The following is a 20,067-nucleotide window of genomic DNA, read 5'->3' as shown; positions in this document are numbered from 1 at the left end:
CCCCCACAGTCCCCGTGGGAGGGGTTACAAGTTCAAAACTTTGACCAGTGCTTACATATAGTAATGGTTATAGGGAAGTGTACAGGCGTTTTCAGGAGGATTTTGTTGGTTGGAGGCAGGGGTTGAGAAGAGGGGGATATGCTGGGGGAACTTTCCATCGAGGAATTTGTCATGGGGGAAGAAAATTTCCGTGAAGGGAGCGCAGGATTTACTAGCATTACTTAAAAAAAAACAATGAAAAAATAAATATAAAAAAGTTTTTTTTTTTAGCTGGAAGTAAGCAGCAGCATTAAAACTTAAAACGAACAGAAATTATTACCCATATGAGGGCTCATCTCCTCCTAATACCTCGCTCTTTACGCTAAAGTATTTTTAGTAATTTCAACTATTTATTCTGCTGCTTTCGTGATTCAGGGGTCATTCTTAATGAATTGGGACAAAATTTAAGCTTTAGTGTAAAGAGCGAGGTACTGACGAGGGGGTGAACCCCCTCATATCTATCTATCTTCTATGTATATAAAAATAAGTTGTTTGTTTGTGTGTCTGTCGACTGACGTCCTTATAAGGATTGAGCTGTATGTCGTCATGAAGTTGTTTGTCGACTGACGTCATGTTTGTCAACTGATGAAATTACAGACCGGGACACCGGGACACAAATGACGACCGGGACTCCGGGACACAGGGAACATAAATGACGACCGGGACACCGGGACACAAATGACGACAGGGACTCCGGGACACAGGGGACATAAATGACGACCGGGACACTCAAAGAGAAATTACAGACTGGGACACCAGGACACAAATTACGACGGGGACACAGGGAATATAAATGACGACCGCGACACAGGGACACAACTACAACGGGTACGCCGGGGGCACAGGGGGGGATATATAAATGACGACCGGGACATTGGGAATGTTCGAAGAGAAATTACAGACCGGGACACAAATGACGACCGGGAAACCGAGACACAGGGAATATAAATGACGACCGGGACACTCAAAGCGAAATTACAGGCTGGGACACCGGGAAACAAATGACGACCGGGACACAGGGAATATAATAACGACCGGTACACAGGGACACAACTACAACGGGGACGCCGGGGGCACAGGGGGATATATAAATGACGACGGGGACACAGGGAATGTTCGATTAGCAATCACCGTCAACAAAGCTCAAGGGCAATCATTAGAATAATGAGGTATAGATCTGAATACGGATTGTTTTTCCCATGGACAATTATATGTTGCATGTTCAAGAGTCAGTGAACCTGACAATCTATCTATATGCACAGACAATGGGACAGCGAAGAATGTTGGATATTCGCAAGTTTTACGTAGTTAAAAACATATATATATATATATATATATATATATATATATATATATATATATATATATATATATATATATATATACATATATATATATATATATATATATATATATATACATATATATATGTGTGTATATATATATATATATATATATATATATATATATATATATATATATATATATATATTCACAGGTGGGAGAGAGGGACACAACTACAATGGAGCGTAACAAATATGGCGCGTAACGACTTACACGCGCGGGGGGGGGGCTTGGGGGGCGTGAAGCGCCACCCCAACAGCTAGTATGTAATAAAAACATGAGAATACAAAAGTTCTTTACGTAAGCTAATTTATAAGTTACGCATATCTTTTACTTATAAAAAGATTCGTAAAAAATTAAAAGTTCTAGTTGCCTTTTTAATTAACCAAAAATCGGAGGGCAACTAGGCTTCCTCTCCCGTTCTTTTTTTCTCAAAATCATTCGATCAAAATTATGAGAAAGCCATTTAGCCAAAAAAAAAAAAAAAAAAAAAATACAAATTTCGTTTTAATTATTCTTCTGCGGAGAGCCAAAATCATAACATGCATTGATTCAAAAACGTTCAGAAATTAAATAAAAAAACAAGTTTTTTTAAATGAAAGTAAGGAGCGACATTAAAACTTAAAACGAACAGAAATTACTCCGTATATGAAAGGGGCTTTTCCTTCTCAACGCCCCGCTCTTTACGCTAAAGTTTGACTCTTTCTCTTAACTCTACATTTTAAAACAGTAAAAAACTTTAGCGTAAAGAGCGGGGCGTTGAGAAGGAAAAGCCCCTTTCCCATGTACGGAGTTTAATGTCGTTCCTTACTTTCATTTAAAAAAACTTGTTTTTTTTATTTAATAACTGGGAAAAGTCCAGATTGACTCTCAACTTAGTAACAGACCAGAACAATATTTTACTATTATGCTGCCTAGCTGTATCTTCTACATCCTCGTCAATTTGATCCATGTCCAAATTGGACATGTTTGATCTACATCCTCTTCACATGTTCGTAATTCATATTTTAAAGCTTTCTCCACTTTCTTTGCAATCTTTTTATATTCATATGACCTGTCACTCAGTTAACTCTCACGAGCCCCTTCTTCTCTCAATTAAACATTAATCACAATTACAATTTTACAGTTTTATAAATTTTACAATTAAAATCTAAAAACAATTAAACATCAATTAAATATAAAGCTTTTTCACTCTTAAAATCACATGAATACCATGTTAGCTAATGGGCCATTTCATGACCAAACAGCATGTTGGTTATAACTAGATTGTTATACCTACAAAATTGCAACAGTCTTTAGCCATTGCTATTTTCTTTTTGTACACCAAATTTACCTAGGTTAGTATATCACCTATCCCTATTTCTACCAATCTGGGCGTTAAAATCTGCAATTCAAAAACGCCCTATTTTTACCCGGGACCCTGTCTATTTGCTCCTGCAACTGTACGTAAAATTCATCTGAGTCACTAGTATCTCCATCAACTGGTTCTACAGGGACATATACTACTGTAACTGATACCCTGAACTTTTTAGGCATAAAATGAGCAATTAGAATTTTATTATTAATGCCCTCTCAGCCTAAACAAGACTTAGAAGCTTCTTTATTCATCATGAGTTCTACTCCCTGTCTATGCACCCCATCCTTCCTGCCTGAGTAAGAAAATTCTATATTAGCTAATTTCATACTACTTAATCCTGGGATATGAGTTTTTATGGCACTTGGCATTAAACAAGTGACATATAGCAATCGCAAATTCTGTCGGTCTGTCTGTCTGTCGGTCTGTCGGTCCCGGTTTTGCTACTTTAGGCACTTTCAGGTAAGCTAGGACGATGAAATTTGGCAGGCGTATCAGGAACCAGACCAGATTAAATTAGAAATAGTCCTTTTCCCAATTTGACCATCTGGCGGAGTAGGGGGTCCGTTAATTCGGAAAAATAGAAAAAATGAAGTATTTTTAATTTACGAACAGTTGATCAGATCTTAATGAAATTTGATGTTTGGAAGGATACCGATTCTCAGAGCTCTTATTTTAAATCCCAATCGAACCTGGTGACATTGGCGGGGGGAGGGGAGTTGAGAGGGGCAAACCTAAAATCTTGGAAAACACTTAGAGTGAAGGTATCGGGATGAAAATTAGTGGGAAAAATAAGCGCAAGTCCTAGATACGTGATTGACATAACCGGAACGGATCCGCTCTCTTTGGGGAAGTTGGGGGGGGGTAATTCTGAAAAACTAGAAAAAATGAGGTATTTTTAACTTACGAAAGGGTGATTGGATCTCAATGAAATTTAATATTTAAAGGATATCGTGTCTCAAAGCTCTTATTTTAAATCCCAACCAGTTCTGGTGACATTCGGGGAGTTTGGGGAGGGAACCTAAAATCATGGAAAACGCTTAGATTGGAGGGATAGGGATGAAACTTGGTGGGAAAAATAAGCAGAAGTCTTAGATACGTGATTTACAAAATTGGAACGGATATGCTCTATTGGGGGGGGGGGGGTGTAATTGTGAAAAATTAGAAAAAATGAAGTATTTTTAACTTACGAAGGAGTGATCGGATCTTCATGAAACTTCACATTTAGTAGGAACCCGTAATTCAGATCTCTTATTTTAAATCTCAACCGGATCCAACGTCATTGGGGGGACAACTGGGGGGACCGGAAATCTTAGAAAATACTTACAACGGAGAGATCAGGATGAAACTGGATGGGAAGAATAAAAACCTGTCTAAGATACGTGACTGACATAACCGGACCGGATCTACTCTCTTTGGTGGAGTTGGGGGGGGGATAATTTGGAAAAATGATGGATTTGTAACTTGCGAAAGGGTGACCAGATCTTAATGAAATTTGATATTTAGAAGGATCTTGTACTTTAAAGCTCTAATTTTAAATTCTGACCAGATCCTGTGACATTGCGGGGATTTAGAGGGGGAAACCAGAGTTCTTGGAAAACGTGAAAATTGGGGTATTTTTATCTTAAGAAAAGGTGATCTGATCTTAATGAAATTTGATATTTAAAAGGAATTCATGTCTCAGAGCTGTTATTTCAAATCCTGACCAGATCCTATGACATAGGGGGGAGTTGGAGGGGAAATCTCGGAAAACATGTGGAGTGGAGGAATCGGGATTAAGCTTGGTGGATAGAATAAGCAAATGTCCTTGATACATGATTGACGCAACCATACTAGATTCGCTCTCTTTGGGTGAGTTGGGGGGAGGCGTTCAGTGATTTGGCGAGTTTGGTGCTTCTGGACGTGCTAGGACGACGAAAATTGGTAGGCGTGTCAGGGTTCTGCACAAATTAACTTGATGAAGTCGTTTTCCCAGATTCAACCATCTGGGGGGGGGGGCTAAAGGGAGAGGAAAAATTAGAAAAAATGAGGTAGTACAACTTACGGGTGAGTGATTGGATCTTAATGGATTTTTATATTTAGAAGGATATCATGACTCAGAGCTCTTATTTTAGATCCTAACCAGCATTAAGCCTCTTATTTTCCTTTTAAATCTATCTATTGATTCTTAGAATTTTGTTAGAGCTCATACCATATGAGCTCTTGGCTCTTCTTGCCTCGTCACAAGTGCCATATGAGCTCTTAGCTCTTGTTTTAACATCTAATTAGTCTAGTTCATATCGTCTGAATTCGTCAGTCAAAATGTCGATACGATAATTCTTTCTTAACGTTGTCACATTCAAAATTCCAATTTTCGAATTCTTTAAATCATTCCTCGAGGGGCGCCACTCTTCAAGTGGCAATTGAGACTGCAAGATCCCCAGTCTTGCAGGTACTCCGAAGGGGTCGAGGCAGCCATTTACAGACCCCGTGTCAATAGATGTGGATCTTAAGCCCGGTCACGGTTGTCCTCCTATAGAGGATCCTCCCACAATGGTGTTATGGATCGCCGTGCAATTTAACCCATTACTGGAAGAAGGTTTGTAACTCACGGGACGTGTGCACACGCCGGTGGGCTTCTGAGTGTACATATGAAGGACCTCCTTCCTCCCCCACCTGCATTTACTGCCCCAGGTAAGGGTGCCCCAGTTTCTATTATGGAACAATTTTTATAGGACCAGTTCCTCAAAATGATTTCACATTTCTAAGAATATCAGATGTATTCTGTACCATATACGTCCTTATATCTCAAAACTACCTCAAAGTCTAATTTTACTAAGAATGTCAGGTGTATTTTGACCATACACATCTTTGTTTCTCAAAACTAAAAGCTAATTGAAGAACACGAGTCAAAATATCAAGTTATAAAATTTTCCTTGTGTGTTTAAAAAAAACAGAAAATAGGCTAAAAAAATCAAAACGAGTCATTTTTCTAATTTTTAGAAAGTGATGTTTCTAAAGAGTGAATTTATTTCTATATAAATTCTATAGTTTTTTTTTATTAGTAGCCTATTGAAATTTGGTAGTCTACAAGTTTTGCATGGAGATTAAAGTGTTTACAGCCACTTACTTTCATTAAAAACACATAATTTTACAAAAGATGAGTCAAAGGAAAATAAGATACATTCGACCTCGATAACTCGATATCCTCGATAGCTCAAAATATTCTCAATCCCCTTGAAAAAACTGTCTAAATCGAAGGAAAAACCACCAATACCCCAAAATGATCTTACGGTTATATTACTCTGTAATTCAAATTACTCTTGTAATTCAAAATGTCTCAAAAATTAAGCCTCTAAATTCAATAGAAATATCACCATTAAATTTTCACTGTACTGCCCCAAGTGAAAGTTCACCTCTGTGTCTCAAAAATTTTCCAACGGCCCTCTTTTAGTCGAAACGCTGGTGTGCAGGTTGCAATGTATAAACTTTCATATGTATTAGTCTTGTATAACATATTTTTGTATCATATTGTTTAATTTTCAAGCGTCTATTTTCTAACAAACAAAATTCATTATTGAAATTTGAAAGCCAAGTTCATAATTCACTGATAACGTTATGTTTGATTTTGTTGTGGCAGTAGGTAGTAAATTTAGCAAGATGGTAGCTGTGCAACCTGTTGGCTTGCTTTTTTTTACTTTTTTGGTTTTAATTTTTTTTATTTTTTGCCATTTTTGGTTTTAATAGCAACAACTTATTACCAGGGACTTATTGTCTATTTGTCTACCAAAAAAGCCTGTATCAGGACTGTTTTGACGGCTCAATAATTTGTTATGAAAAAAAATGAAATCAACTTGATACCACTTAACATCAAAACTTGAGACTTAAACTGACTAATCTGGAGCCTGATATAAAATCTCTCTGTTGCAGACATGACACACCGGGATCTGACTAACAGATCTTTTGGGTGAACTCAATCTTTGTTTTTCTGTATTATTAGTTCAATAACTAAGATAATCAAAGGATTTCAGAATAATATTTTATTCAAATGTTTATTATATCTGTGTTTCCGTTCCCTATTATATATTTGGAAACTAAATTTATGACTGTCTTTTTATTTTTTTTTTCTTTCATCAGTTGCTTATTCTTTGGAAACTATTTTAGATAACATGTTAAGGGTCTTTTAAGCTTCCGAAAGCACATAAAATTTTGAATAACAAATTTTACATATCCAAAGGGGGAGGGGTATCAAGATTTTAGAAATGACTAGATGAGGCAAGGCCCAAAATCAGTTGGGAACCACTGATCAAGTTGGAAATGCTTAGTTTCTTCTCCACTTCTATATATAACTGCTGTAAAGGTGCTATTTATGTTAGTGACAGCAACTTGATTCAAAATTTTAGCTAGCAAATTAAAAGTTGGATACATTATAAAATGGGTGATAATTTTTTATTTTGCTTATACGCCAGAGATCAGACAGGAAAAAAAAATAAGAAGATGCATACCGGCTAATTCCCAACAACTGGTCTTTCCAAATTATAGAATCATTCCAATCACAATTGCGGTTCCTTGTCCCATTAGAATATTGGGAATGTCATGTTTCTTTATCAAGAGAAGGAGGGAGGCGGGGGATTTTCCTATTAAAAGAAATGTTTCATGATATCAGATGATTATTACCTTCAGCAGCAAAATTGCAAAATAGAAAAAAAATGGTACAATATGTTAATTCTAACAATAAAAATATCTCCCTTAGTATTCATCCTTGAGGAACGGAAAGTATTTTAAATACTTTGCCAGTAAGAGGCAAGCTTTGCTTACAGCTTTGGATTAAACTTGGGTCCAACTTTTTGCTAGACCTCGCGTTAAAAATTAAACTATGTGTGGTTTTCTAACTCTGAATCAGTCTCAAAATGGCACTAAGGAGTGGAGTCTTTATCCAACCAAGTTTTGAATGTTAGTCCTCCAATTGGTTGATTTGAAGATTGGTTCATATATAATCACAAAACATAATATTTTGGTTCAAAACAAATACAACATGGCGGTTTATGGTTCTCTTAAGCATGCACATCTCATTAGAATCTTGATTCTATTTTAAGGAGAAATAATGTAAAAAAACAGATCAGAGGCTGATCAATAAAACTAAAAAAACTGAAGTGACGAAAAATCTTTCTCTTATTTTTCTTACTTTTGCCTACTTATTATTACTTATATTATTTTCTTTTTTTATACCAGTGAATTTTAAAGAACGATCCGCAAGTTGATTAGTTTATGTATTTTTTTTATAAGAATTCAAAGTTTTGTAATAGGCTTGACATTAGCAACTACATTGTAATACAGATTGTTTTATAATTAATGTTTTTTAATTTTATAGCTATACATAACCAAAGAAAGCTCCATAATGTCTTAGCTACTTTGCGTACGAGGTTTGATAGAGACAAGATTGAGGAGAGAAATAACAAAACAAGTGGTGCTAATGGAAAAACTGTCCTTTTTTCACTATCAGGAAGGTCTCCAAGTACTCAAGAAATAGAAGATTTCACAAAAGAGTATGAACTTTTGAAGAATGAACACCCAGGTTAATATCACTTTATTAGATTTTTTTATAGTCTTTTTCTCTCCAGTTGTTGAACACTGTAAATGAAACTTAACGTGTGGTGAAAAATCATGTAATTATTGTTAATAATACCCTCATTGACAACCAATTTAAAGCCTCTAAAAGGTCGTCTATGTGAAATTCATAATTTCCATTTCAATGAATAATCAAGAGTTCAAGGCTGTATCCAGGGGAGGGGGTTTGAACCCTCCCCCTGAAATGTTTTTCCGACTCGTAAAAAACGTAATAAAATGAATATGAACAAATTTTTTATGCTTTAGGTTTACTCGCTAGACTAAGGAAAAATCATTAGTCCAAAAAAATGTTTAAAATTCAATTGCCAAAAAATGAACTAGAAATAGCCATAATTCACTTGGGGTGGCAACCAAGACTCTACTCAAAATTGAAATCAAGAGTTCCGGCAAGTAAACAATTCGAGGTTGACCCCAAAGGTTCCAAACCACAGACGATTTTCAAACAAAATTACCATTGACATTCCAAGTTAGGCACTTAACATCTTGGCAACTATTATCAGAGAATTTTGTTTACTAATGTGTTTAAAAGATATTTTGCACTCAAACTGTGATGGTCTTTAGTTTTGCCGTTAATACTGAACATAGTCTCACCATACTGGGGTATCTTTGCAAGACTGGCAGGTGGAGATACCGCATCTTGTGCATATAGTTGCAGCTTTATGGTCAATCTGATGGCAATTGAAGCACCTGCTCGGAACGAACTAATTGATTTCAAATATCTAATTGATTGAATACTTGATTGAAATAATATTCTATTCATTATGTAATATGTTATTACCTATTCATATATATTTTTTCCGTACTAAAAAAAAATATCCATCCTCCCCAGTTCTTTCGTAGCAAAAGTCAGCCACACTGATTTTATTTTGGTTCTGTCACCTCGATTCACTCAAGCAGTGGCTGGTACCGTTAGCTATCGGCTGGTTATGTTTCCTTCAAAACGCTTCTCTCGCTGCGGTTGACTAAGTATTTCTTTGGTCCTCAGATAACAATATTCCAAGTCGAGTTTTGCTATTTATTTTAGTGGATATATTGTTCAAAACCATTCTCCTTGTTGTAATATGGATAGGCCAGTCTTAATGTTATAAATATATATGGTCCTTGATACATGTATAATATACATATAAATAGATGTCATTTTATAAATAATTTTTACTGCTTTTAGATGTAAGACTGCTGTTTGCAGTGGCTGGAACAGTCAGCTCTGAGATATACAAGTCGTTTGTTCAAGAGCCAGAAAAGGATATCTTTAAGCTGAACTTATTCACTACTTATAAGGAAGCTGCCTCAATCATTGGTGATAGGGCTAGAAGCTGTAAGTATATTTTAACCATCAATGTGAATAAGCAAGAATAACAAGGAATCAAATAAACAAAAACACATTTAAATGTCCATTTATTTGTGTTCTGTTTAGTGATTTACAGCTAAACTATTTAAAATAGAAACTTGATGTTTTTCTGCACAAAAATAGCTTTTTCTTAGTCAAGAAAATCTAGATAGTAAGATAGCTGGCTCCGCACTTTTTGATTTTTATTTTGACAGGCTACATTACTCTAAATCTGCTGTTTTATTTTTATTTTCTGAAAATCAAACAATTTTCACGAAACAAATAGAAAAATATGTCGTAGGTCTATCAAACCACTTTGTACGCTTTTGGGTGGTTAATATGCATCAGAAATGAAAAATTTACACTTGTGGATTTTGTAAGGGACATTTTGATGGAATAAAAATTTGGTCCTGTGTGTTTTTAAATTTAAAATTCATTAATTAAATTTAAAGTTCATCATTTTAAGGCCTGGTACTGTCGAAGTTGCTTATAGCTGTTCATCGTTCAATTTGCTTAGCACTGTTCAAGCTATTTCATTCCTGTTTACTCGAAAATACCCTACTGGGTCAAATCAATTACTTCTACTGTTCAGTAATCTTGTAATCCGGGTATCAAAAGTGCTGGAAACACGTAGATTATATTTTACTTGTGTAGGAAACTCATTACAGGTTAAGCAAATGTAATAGTTGTCCTTTAGTCTGTTACAGTGGAAGCCAGTTCTCTGCTATGAAGGCAAACCCCTAAAGTCTTGTATTTTGACAATTTTCTTTGGAAATCTAAACCTTAATTTCTACAGTCAATCCCAAAAGAAGCTGAAGTTACCCATATCCATCCTTTAATTAAGCTAAAAAACTACATGTTGGCAGAATCAATCTCAGAAGTCACTATTCGCTTTTCCCTCTTAAACCCCTAAAAGACCTTTCTCCCTTCAAAAACGCATCTTGAGACTTTGCACATTATTTGTTTGACCTTATTTAGAGTATTCTTCTCCAGCTTGGCACTACATACCCATTAAAGCACAAACTGAAAAAAAATAGACACAATACAAATAACTTTCAGGGTAAGGGAAGCTTTTCTACCCTTTTCTCCTATGAAAATTCAAACAACCAATTCTGGCTGGGAGGAGGGATTCATTTTGCTGCAGGTGTGGTTCTAGGGCTATATCTGACCCCCTGTTTTCTGGCATTTTGTCCTCACCTCACCTTCCCATTGAATCCCAAAATCATGAGATATGTACAAAAAAATCATGTACTTTGCTCCATCTCGTATACCCATGGCAAGCTTAAGAAACTTTTTGTAGCATGTTTGTCGGGTAGTATAACACAACTAGTCAGTGGAAAATAGCATATTGCCTCTTTTTCTTTCAATCTTCTGTTAGTGTTACAGGCAATAAAATTATGCAGTCTAATTATTTAGGGTTAAAATGAAGATTGTATAATATGAGAGTATCTTGCGAAGCAATTGATTTCGTTAGTTTTAACCTTTATTTTTATTCTATGAGAATTGAAATTCGGCTGGATTTGTGATTTAATTTTAAGCTCAAGTTTTAAATCCATGTTCTTTCTTAATTCTCTCTCTTTCTGTATTAGTTTTGTGATCTTTTTAGGCTGTTTTTTTGGCTGATCTTTTTAGAATCTCTTTTAGGGTTTCTTTTGTATGTTTTTATTCTAGATAGTATAGTCTTTCCCATAAATTTTTATTATTTTCTACAATGCTGATCCTTTTTTAACGACAACATATATAAATTCAGTATATTTTTTGTGAGAGATGTTTAAGCTTTGCAGTAACAATGCTGGGTAGATTCTTAACCGCTACAGTTGCTTGTTTAAGGTCTTGTTTCTTTTTTCTTCTAAACTAGACATTTTTCACTGATATTCCATTTTAAAACGAATACTGTTATCAGTAAATTGAAAATGTCATTTTGAAAATGGTAAAATTATAAGGAAGATTTCAGTGCAGAATTTGATTTTTATTGCAGCTGGTTCTGACTCAGACAAGTGTACCGTGCATTATCATGGAACGATAAGAACGAACTTTCCCTTGAAATTTTGTCACGGAAATAATAAAGATAGAAAATGGCCAGTTTTACTTTATCAAAGACAGTTTATCTGAAAAAAGCTTACTTGAGTTAGCACTTGCAATAACCTAATAAATTTTTCCCTACCTTTAAGCAAATGAACGGAGATTTTTTTTTCAATTTGCCTTGCTTGAAGTTTTAAATTCTCCTTATGAATGTTTTAAAATTATGGCGGTACCATTGGTCATTTCTTTATTCAAGTAAATTTTGGCCAATTTTTTTAAGAGAATGTTGTAAATCTGAGCTAATTTTAATATTATTTTAGTGTCCGCTAAGCTGTTTTACCCAGAATGTTACTCAGACGTGGCTTTGGATGAAGCTTCTTTTGCTCATACTATCTACGTGACTCCAGGGACACAAAAATTTTACAAGATTATGCCATCTACAATGCATTTGAGTCAAAATTTGAAAATTAAGGTAGTTTCATCTTTACTTGTCAATGTAGCTTTATCAAGCTTAAAAGGCAAAAATCTATTACCTGCATTACTTTCCATTCTGGAAAGGATTTCGAGCAGTTGGTGGAATCTCCTCAATGGCCGACATGAAATACACCTCTGAATTATGTGCCCCAAAAGGAATTTTATCCGATTTCAGAGATCTCTGCTGTCCGTTAATGTTTACTCCTTAAAAATAATAACTTTTTGTATTTCTAAAAATAAGTAGGGGAAGTTGGGGTTGAACAGGACAATTCTAAAACTCTCATTTATCTATGAATAGAAAACCTTCATAGGATGTTTTCTAAATACCTCTCAGATTAAGAAATGCTTAAGATTTTTCTCAGAGTGTTCTTCGAATTACCTCAATATCTGCATTTATAATTTTTATCAGTGTCTGAGCCAACTCCACCTGGTGGTGCTAAGAGGCCCATCTGGACTATAAGAATTGAAGAAATAGGTAGATGGTGTAACTTTCACGATTCTAGAATGTTTTTTTTTTAGAGAAACAAGCGAAACATATAACGATATCATACTTACAGCTTAACACAAAAGTGTGCAAGGTGCCAGAAGTTTTTGGGCTTTAACTTTCGAAAGAATCAATCAACCTAACTAGAAATTCTTCTTTAAAACAAGAAGGTTAGAAGGTACTCTTACCAGTTATTGTAAAAATTTTCACCATTGGTGGTCTGAGTCATTGAGGGTGTCTGATTTAACCCACTTCCATTTCAACTCCAACCTTTCCTGTTAAACTGAGGCTCAGAATGAAAGATGAAAATCATGACCTTCCCCCCTCCCATACATTTCTATCGTCTATGCATAACCAATGTTGTCATTATGTTAATTTGTGTCCATTTATATACTGAAAGAACTAAATAATTCTTTTTATTTGTTGATGGCAATAAATAATTCTGTTTATTGCCCTCGTTTTTCTTTTATTTGCGATTTTGTGTTTTGACTGAAAGAATTAGTAATGACTCAATAAGTAGTAATTCTGAAGTACTGATGCCTCGTGGTGTGTTCTTTCTTAAAAAGTACGTACTCCATAAGAAATAAATGGTCAGTATAAACAGCTATTTTAGAGCTTCATTCGACTAAGTTGATTCCGTATTGTTTGATAAAATTACGAATAGTGATGAATGTTTGCGCATTCACGACTATAGAAAAAGACCAGTGGGCCATTTTGTAGGGAAATACCAAAAAAAAGTATATTTTATGCCCTATCTCTGTAACTCTCTGTGATCCTTAGGATAAATTTAGAAGAGCACAAAAAGGGGAGGGTTTTGATTCATCTCTAACATTCCTTCATTTGAACTAAACCATAATATGAGTGTTGTGTGGTGATAGCTTTATTTTTATTGCAAAAAAAATTGTAGGATAAAAGGCTGCTTTACTATGAATGGCGAAACAAAAAGTGGAGAAGAAGGTGGATTATAAGCATCAAAGGGAAAATTTTAAAGATATGAGAGGTAATTGCTGCTAGGGACTTTGTTTTACTGACGTATATATGAAAACAATGGGTTTTTCGTCTGTTCTTATATATTTATATATATATACGTCTATATATATGTATATGTATATATATATATATATATATATATATATATATATATATATATATATATATATATATACATATATATATATATATATATATATATATATATATATATATATATATATATATATATATATATATATATATATATATCCTAAGAATACATGCACTACAAGAATTGGGTTTTTATTGTGATTCCAAATAAATAAAGTAAATCAAACTTAAAGCTACCCTCCAAAAGTTTCGAGATTAAGAACATCTGTAAATCTTTTCATAAAAGAGCAATATAAGACCAGTGACAAGTGATCTTGATGGAAATTACAGAATTAATCCACCACTCAAAATATTTAAGAGCCCTATTTTAGAGCCCTGTTTTTGAATTATGTGCTTTTTCGTGAAGAAACGAATACGGATGTGTATTATTGTCGTTTTTTCCGCAAGGATGACCTTATTGAGCCAGTAGCCTTAGGAAATGTGAAGAAGGCTGTGAATGTGAAGCCGATTAAAATTACTGGAGCCATCGTTATCACTTCTTATACTAATGTTGGTAAAGTTAATTTTTGAAGGAACAAGTAGATTTAGAATGTGTAACAAATCTTTGTCCAGTATTAGAGTTCGTAAAGAAGACAAGTGCATTAATTAAAATCATGGTATAACAACTGAGAATTCTCTGGGTAACAGTAAATCAAGTGCCCATCAGCCACACTTGGATCAAGCAGGGATTTTAAAGAAAATTAAAAAGCTTTAGCAACAAGCAAAGGTCTTGCATTATTCCCTGATTACTGTCAGGACCCATCCAAAATGTTTGTATGAGGGGGCCTCACATACTTCTTTCTCGAAGAATAATGCAATAAAATTGTGAACTCAGATTAGAAAGTTTTTTTTTATTTCTAAACTGCTAATATAAAGGAAGTTGCATCATAGAAAAAAAGAAAACATGAACTGATCAGGTATTTTAATAATTAGACCTGGCTCGAAAAGGGTAGTTGATTTGTTTAAAATCTTGAATCAGCTGAATAAGCTATATTTAAAGCTGTATGGTAAAGACACAAACTATGTAATTCAAAGACAATATGTAATTCAAAGAAATCAGAGATCATGTAATTCAAAGAAATCATTGCTTTCGTATTAAAGCTGAAAAATTGCCTCTGTAAGTTAAAGCTTCGAAAATATCTCCATCTTTGGATCTAAGGGGTGCAATTGAAATAACCTGATGGTTATTTGGAACCTAATTATTGTTTTTAACTTGTTTGTGCCAAAATTTATTGTGTAGCATTTCCTGAGATAGCTTTTTCTTTGGAGTTCTATTTTATTGGCATATATATGTGACCTGTCACAAATAACTGAAATGCATATTTCCTTACAGTTCACGATTCTCCATGGAAATGCTGAGGTATGTTTGTCAAGAATCCAAGAGCCACCTGTCTCTTCCAGTGCCCTTTCAGTCTGTCAAAAAAATGTCAATGGCGGGGATATAATCGAATTTACTAACTATCCTGCACCATGTATGTCAGGAAGTTGTTCACCAATCTATGTTGCAATTAAAGCTGCTCAAGAAACAGATAGCGAATCCTGTCCAGGTATGAACTGCATCACAGTCCTTTCAGTTTTTCTATTAGTTTAAAATCAATTCCTAAGCGTACAGTTTATAATGAAATATATCTCGCAGTCATTTGGGGCATAAACACCTTTCAGGTATTTTTAGTATTGTATTATGTAAAGAAGACAGGATTTAAAAAAAAGAAAAAAAGTATTACATTGAAAATTCGTGGAAAAATCTAGAGATTGTGGTCGAAATCTGAAGAATATCAGGATTTTATTGCAATGCACTTAGTCTGGAATGGAATGACATAGAAGGTCTGGAATGACCTTCCAGAATCGGTCAGAGCGGCAGCAAGTCTGGCATCATTCAAGAGAATGGTTAAATTCCATTTTTTAAAAAGGAGAGAACTGTGATAAGAGGAAAGGGTATTTATTTATTTAGTATTTAATATTAATTATTTTGTTTCCCCCCCCCCCAAGGATTTTTTTTCTTTCTTCAAAATCATTTGAAGAAATGATTTAGCAGATTCATGGTGGTTAGAATTGCGGCCACAGTCAGGACTCTTTTGTCTTAAGAGTGGCCGTTAATGGTAAATTCTTTGTTTAAATTATATGTTTTGGATGAAAATAAAAAATATCTATCTATCTATCTATCTAAAATGGCTAATATTAATATGAAGTTACAATGGACTGTAATTTTGGCTTTGCTCAGTAAAGTTAAAAAAAATTTTTACTCAAGACTTGGTCTTGGTGTCATTGCTAAATCCTACTAGAAATCCTGTGGTCAATACATAAAACTGCTTTCTTATACAAGAAAAAAAGAATTCTGCTGAAAGTATATCTTTGATATCTTCAAATAAAAGTTTTGTTGAACTAACGAAACTTTCGTACTAAATAAGAAAAAAGCCAACAAAAATCCCTTTTCCAAGATCAAGGGTCAAGTTCACAAAAATTGTTGAATAAATTACAGTTTACTCTGTAGTATACCCATTATGGAATTTTTGAATTTTTTTAAAATTTTTACTCAAGACTTGGTCTTGGTGTCATTGCTAAATCCTGCTAGAAATCCTGTTGTCAATACATAAAACTGCTTTCTTATACAAGAAAAAAAGAATTCTGCTGAAAGTATATCTTTGATATCTTCAAATAAAAGTTTTGTTGAACTAACAAAACTTTCGTACTAAATAAGAAAAAAGCCAACAAAAATCCCTTTTCCAAGATCAAGGGTCAAGTTCACAATAATTGTTGAATAAATTACAGTTTACTCTGTAGTATACCCATTATGGAATTTTTAATTTTTTTTAAAATTTTTACTCAAGACTTGGTCTTGGTGTCATTGCTAAATCCTGCTAGAAATCCTGTTGTCAATACATAAAACTGCTTTCTTATACAAGAAAAAAAGAATTCTGCTGAAAGTATATCTTTGATATCTTCAAATAAAAGTTTTGTTGAACTAACGAAACTTTCGTACTAAATAAGAAAAAAGCCAACAAAAATCCCTTTTCCAAGATCAAGGGTCAAGTTCACAATAATTGTTGAATAAATTACAGTTTACTCTGTAGTATACCCATTATGGAATTCAAAATTGTGCTGAACACAATTTAGAGTGTTGTTTAAGATTTTAAAATAATCTAATACATTATTGTAGAAATAACGGGCTACGGAATTCCGGGTATACTGTTTCCTAACCCCCTATTCCTGCCTGACTTATATTATGGTATAATATGCATAGTTTTCAGCAACATAGAAACTTACCGTGTTTTAAAAAAAGCGATGGTACAAACAGCAGTAGAAACTTTAAGACTGTGATACTAGCTAGGTCACTGCCAGCCGTACCTTTCCTCCTATCATGTCAAATATTTTTACATCTTTAGAGGGAAATAGTAGTAAATTAAATGAACAGTTCAAATCGTCATTCCCCCTTATAATCATAAAAAGAACGATTGTCCGTCTCCTCATTAATTCAATTTATAACTTCGCAACAAATGCTTGAAAAGTAATTTCCAAAATCTTGGCAAACCGAAACTATTGCTCTGAATAGGCAAAATCTCATCAAGTAAAAATTTATCAGGATTAATCAATTTTTTTTTGTTTATTTCCCAGCGTTTTTGCCACGTTACCTGGTACTTTTTGATTAGCGTAGAAAGTTATTCAGTTTTGCATAGCAAACGATTGAGTGATTAAAATGATTCTTTATAAAATCGCTTATTTGACCCATTTGAGTAACCAAAAAAGAAACTTATTTAATCAACCCTTTTCGACAATAGATCTGAGCCATCCAAGGTTTCACCAGAGAGGTCTACCGATAAGCTGGATGAACAGTTCCATACTTATCCAACATAATTGCAATTTTTTCTTGAAATACTGAAAATGAATCGTTCCAATTTTGACTATCAGAAAATAAGATATTCCAAATAATGAATTTTACCCTCAATTTGCTAGAATTGGATAACCCTTCCTTTAGATTTAGCCATGATTTACCTTTCAGAATTTATCACAAATTTAACAGCAACAATTTGATTTTAGAAATCCAATCATTTTCAGATTGAACTGAAAGACAGAATACAAAACTATTTGAATAATTGAATATAGATTTAAACAATGGCTGCGTCAGAATTCTTGAAATTAAGTGATTATTATTTGGAAGACGAGGTGAATTTCAGTTTCCTCTAAGTTTTTAAGTTTTCTGTTGTCACAAACAGACTTCATGAGCTGGAATCACCGAGTTACTGATGACAGATAATGAACCAAATCTAGGCACACATGTTGTTGCTTAACGTCTATCGAATGATAAATAATAAAACAGACTTTGAGGTAAGAATAATAGGCAGCAAGTGATTAACAAGGATAACTAGAAAGCACAGCGGGAGACACTTTAAGAGAGAAAAGCAGTTTTCTTTTTAATTCTTCCACCTTCTTTTACTTTACTCCGGAGTCATTAATCAGCGAGAATTCTATAGTACACGAGGTTAAGAAAAACGGGAGTAATAAAATGAATGACCCTTGCTGAGCAAAGTTCAGTTTTGCTCATAACCGATAAGAAGTGTTGTACTGAAGTAATTTTTAAGAAATATTCTAGAACGAAATTAAATGACTTTTCTTGCTCTTCATAATTGTATAAAAATAAACAGTTACAACCACCTGGATACGGAAGTGGACTTCGTAGGGATTAAGTGATATGGGTTTATGCAGGAAACAGAAATATCTCTTCGAGAAGAGATATTTCGAGCCCCTAGGAATCGAGACATATTTACGTATCTAATACAGGATCAGTTAAATTTGAAATTAGAGGACGGTGGCACAACTTATTTAAATCCAGTTCACTATTCCTATATTTTTTTGCAATTGTTTAAAACTTGAATGACAAAGATTTCGACAAATGAAATAGGCCCAACTAAAGGCAAATGAAGTATACATGATAATTGCTAGTTGGTTGATTCTGTTGTAATGTTTCAGATCCTCAATGTGATTCGCCCGACCAGGTCAAAGTTGTGTGGACTCATGAAGGTATGGTTTGCAGTAAAGACTTCAGAAGTGGGGCTCCTACACAGCTGGTCTCCCATGTCATTCTTTTAGTTTTTACTTTATTGCTTATCATTTTTTAAATGCTTTTTTTTTAATTACTGCCATTTCATTAGTAATAATTAGAGTATACAAACTGTTGTGAGATTTATCAAAGATTCAAATTATTAAATGAATCATTGCCTGGATTAATGTTGTTCTCGTATTTTTCAAACTTATTCTTAGTTTATATTGAATTCCATTGTATTGTCTTTTCTTATAAAATAAATATTTAACATATATATCTCTATCTAAGCTAATCTACTTGATATTTGAAGGAGCTTCAAGGAATAAATTATTTTGGATTTCAGTTCTTTCGTGAGAGTTTCAATTTTTATGTTGTTAAAAATTTATTTATAAGAAACTCAAAAATGTTTGTTCAAAAGAGAGAAGTATGAAAAGTTTAACCCCTGAACAAAATTGAAATCAGAAGTATCACGAGACAAGTAACTTTTTTTTCTCCTTTGAACAAAACCACCCAGCGTTTAAATGTTGTTTGTTTTATTAGTTTGAAAAAGATTGTTTTGAGTAGCAAATTACAATTAAATGACCATGAAATAACTATAGGGGCAGACCCATTTTTCTCTCCAAAATACAAATTTTCTAAATAATAAGCTTAAACACAGTTTAGGCGACACTTTAATATACAGATTAGCTGATTAATCTAGCCATTTTGAAGCAAGTATCATTCAATTATTTGTTACCATAAACAATTTTTTTGTCAAGCAGCTAATATTCGGCCTAAGCTATTTTGTATTTTTCGATTTAAATTAGTAGAGACCCACTGAAAATCAAGCAAACTTATTTGAAATTGCATTGAAAAAGAAGAAGATTTAAAATTTCCTCTGGGTTGAACAACTGCAATAAAGAGGATCAACTGTATTAAACAGTCAGTTAAAATTAAAATAATTTAAGAATACTAGTTTCGAAATTTGAAGAAACGGAACATGTTTATCAGATAAAAAAAATACAGGCAGTACTTGTCGGATAAGATATTGACGCAAGAACCTAGAATTGTGGTTGGTGAATATAGATATAAGCCCCAAATAATAGTAAATGGGTGTTTTGAGCATTTCGTCCCCCTGAGAGCGATTATGTCGTAACTAAGGTTTTCAAAATTCCGAGAAAAATGACTTTGAAAATTTCACCTTTTCTGGAACTTACACAGTAGCTTACAGCCGATTTTCTTCTCAAAAACATCAAAAAAAGAGGAAACATAACTAG

At 33.8% G+C, this 20,067-nt stretch overlaps 1 protein-coding gene across 2 annotated transcripts in view; it reads left to right on the top strand.

Annotated features, from left to right (window-relative positions):
• Nucleotides 1-19,085, top strand: part of LOC136033098 (uncharacterized) — a 127,146-nt gene extending 108,061 nt beyond the window's left edge. For both annotated transcript variants that reach the window (XM_065713711.1, XM_065713721.1), the window contains exons 12-16: nt 8,088-8,291; nt 9,510-9,659; nt 12,014-12,165; nt 15,107-15,320; nt 18,739-19,085. In XM_065713711.1, coding sequence (XP_065569783.1) covers nt 8,088-8,291; nt 9,510-9,659; nt 12,014-12,165; nt 15,107-15,320; nt 18,739-18,887 — 869 coding nt within the window. In that variant the 3' untranslated portion in view covers nt 18,888-19,085. The remainder of the gene's footprint in view (nt 1-8,087; nt 8,292-9,509; nt 9,660-12,013; nt 12,166-15,106; nt 15,321-18,738) is intronic.
• The last annotated feature ends 982 nt before the right edge of the window (nt 19,086-20,067 follow it).

This window comes from Artemia franciscana, chromosome 1 (genome assembly GCF_032884065.1).
Source record: "Artemia franciscana chromosome 1, ASM3288406v1, whole genome shotgun sequence".
Classification (NCBI taxonomy): Eukaryota; Metazoa; Arthropoda; class Branchiopoda; order Anostraca; family Artemiidae; genus Artemia; species Artemia franciscana.
Note: the sequence above shows the minus strand (reverse complement) of the source record. Positions and strands in the feature narration are given on the sequence as shown.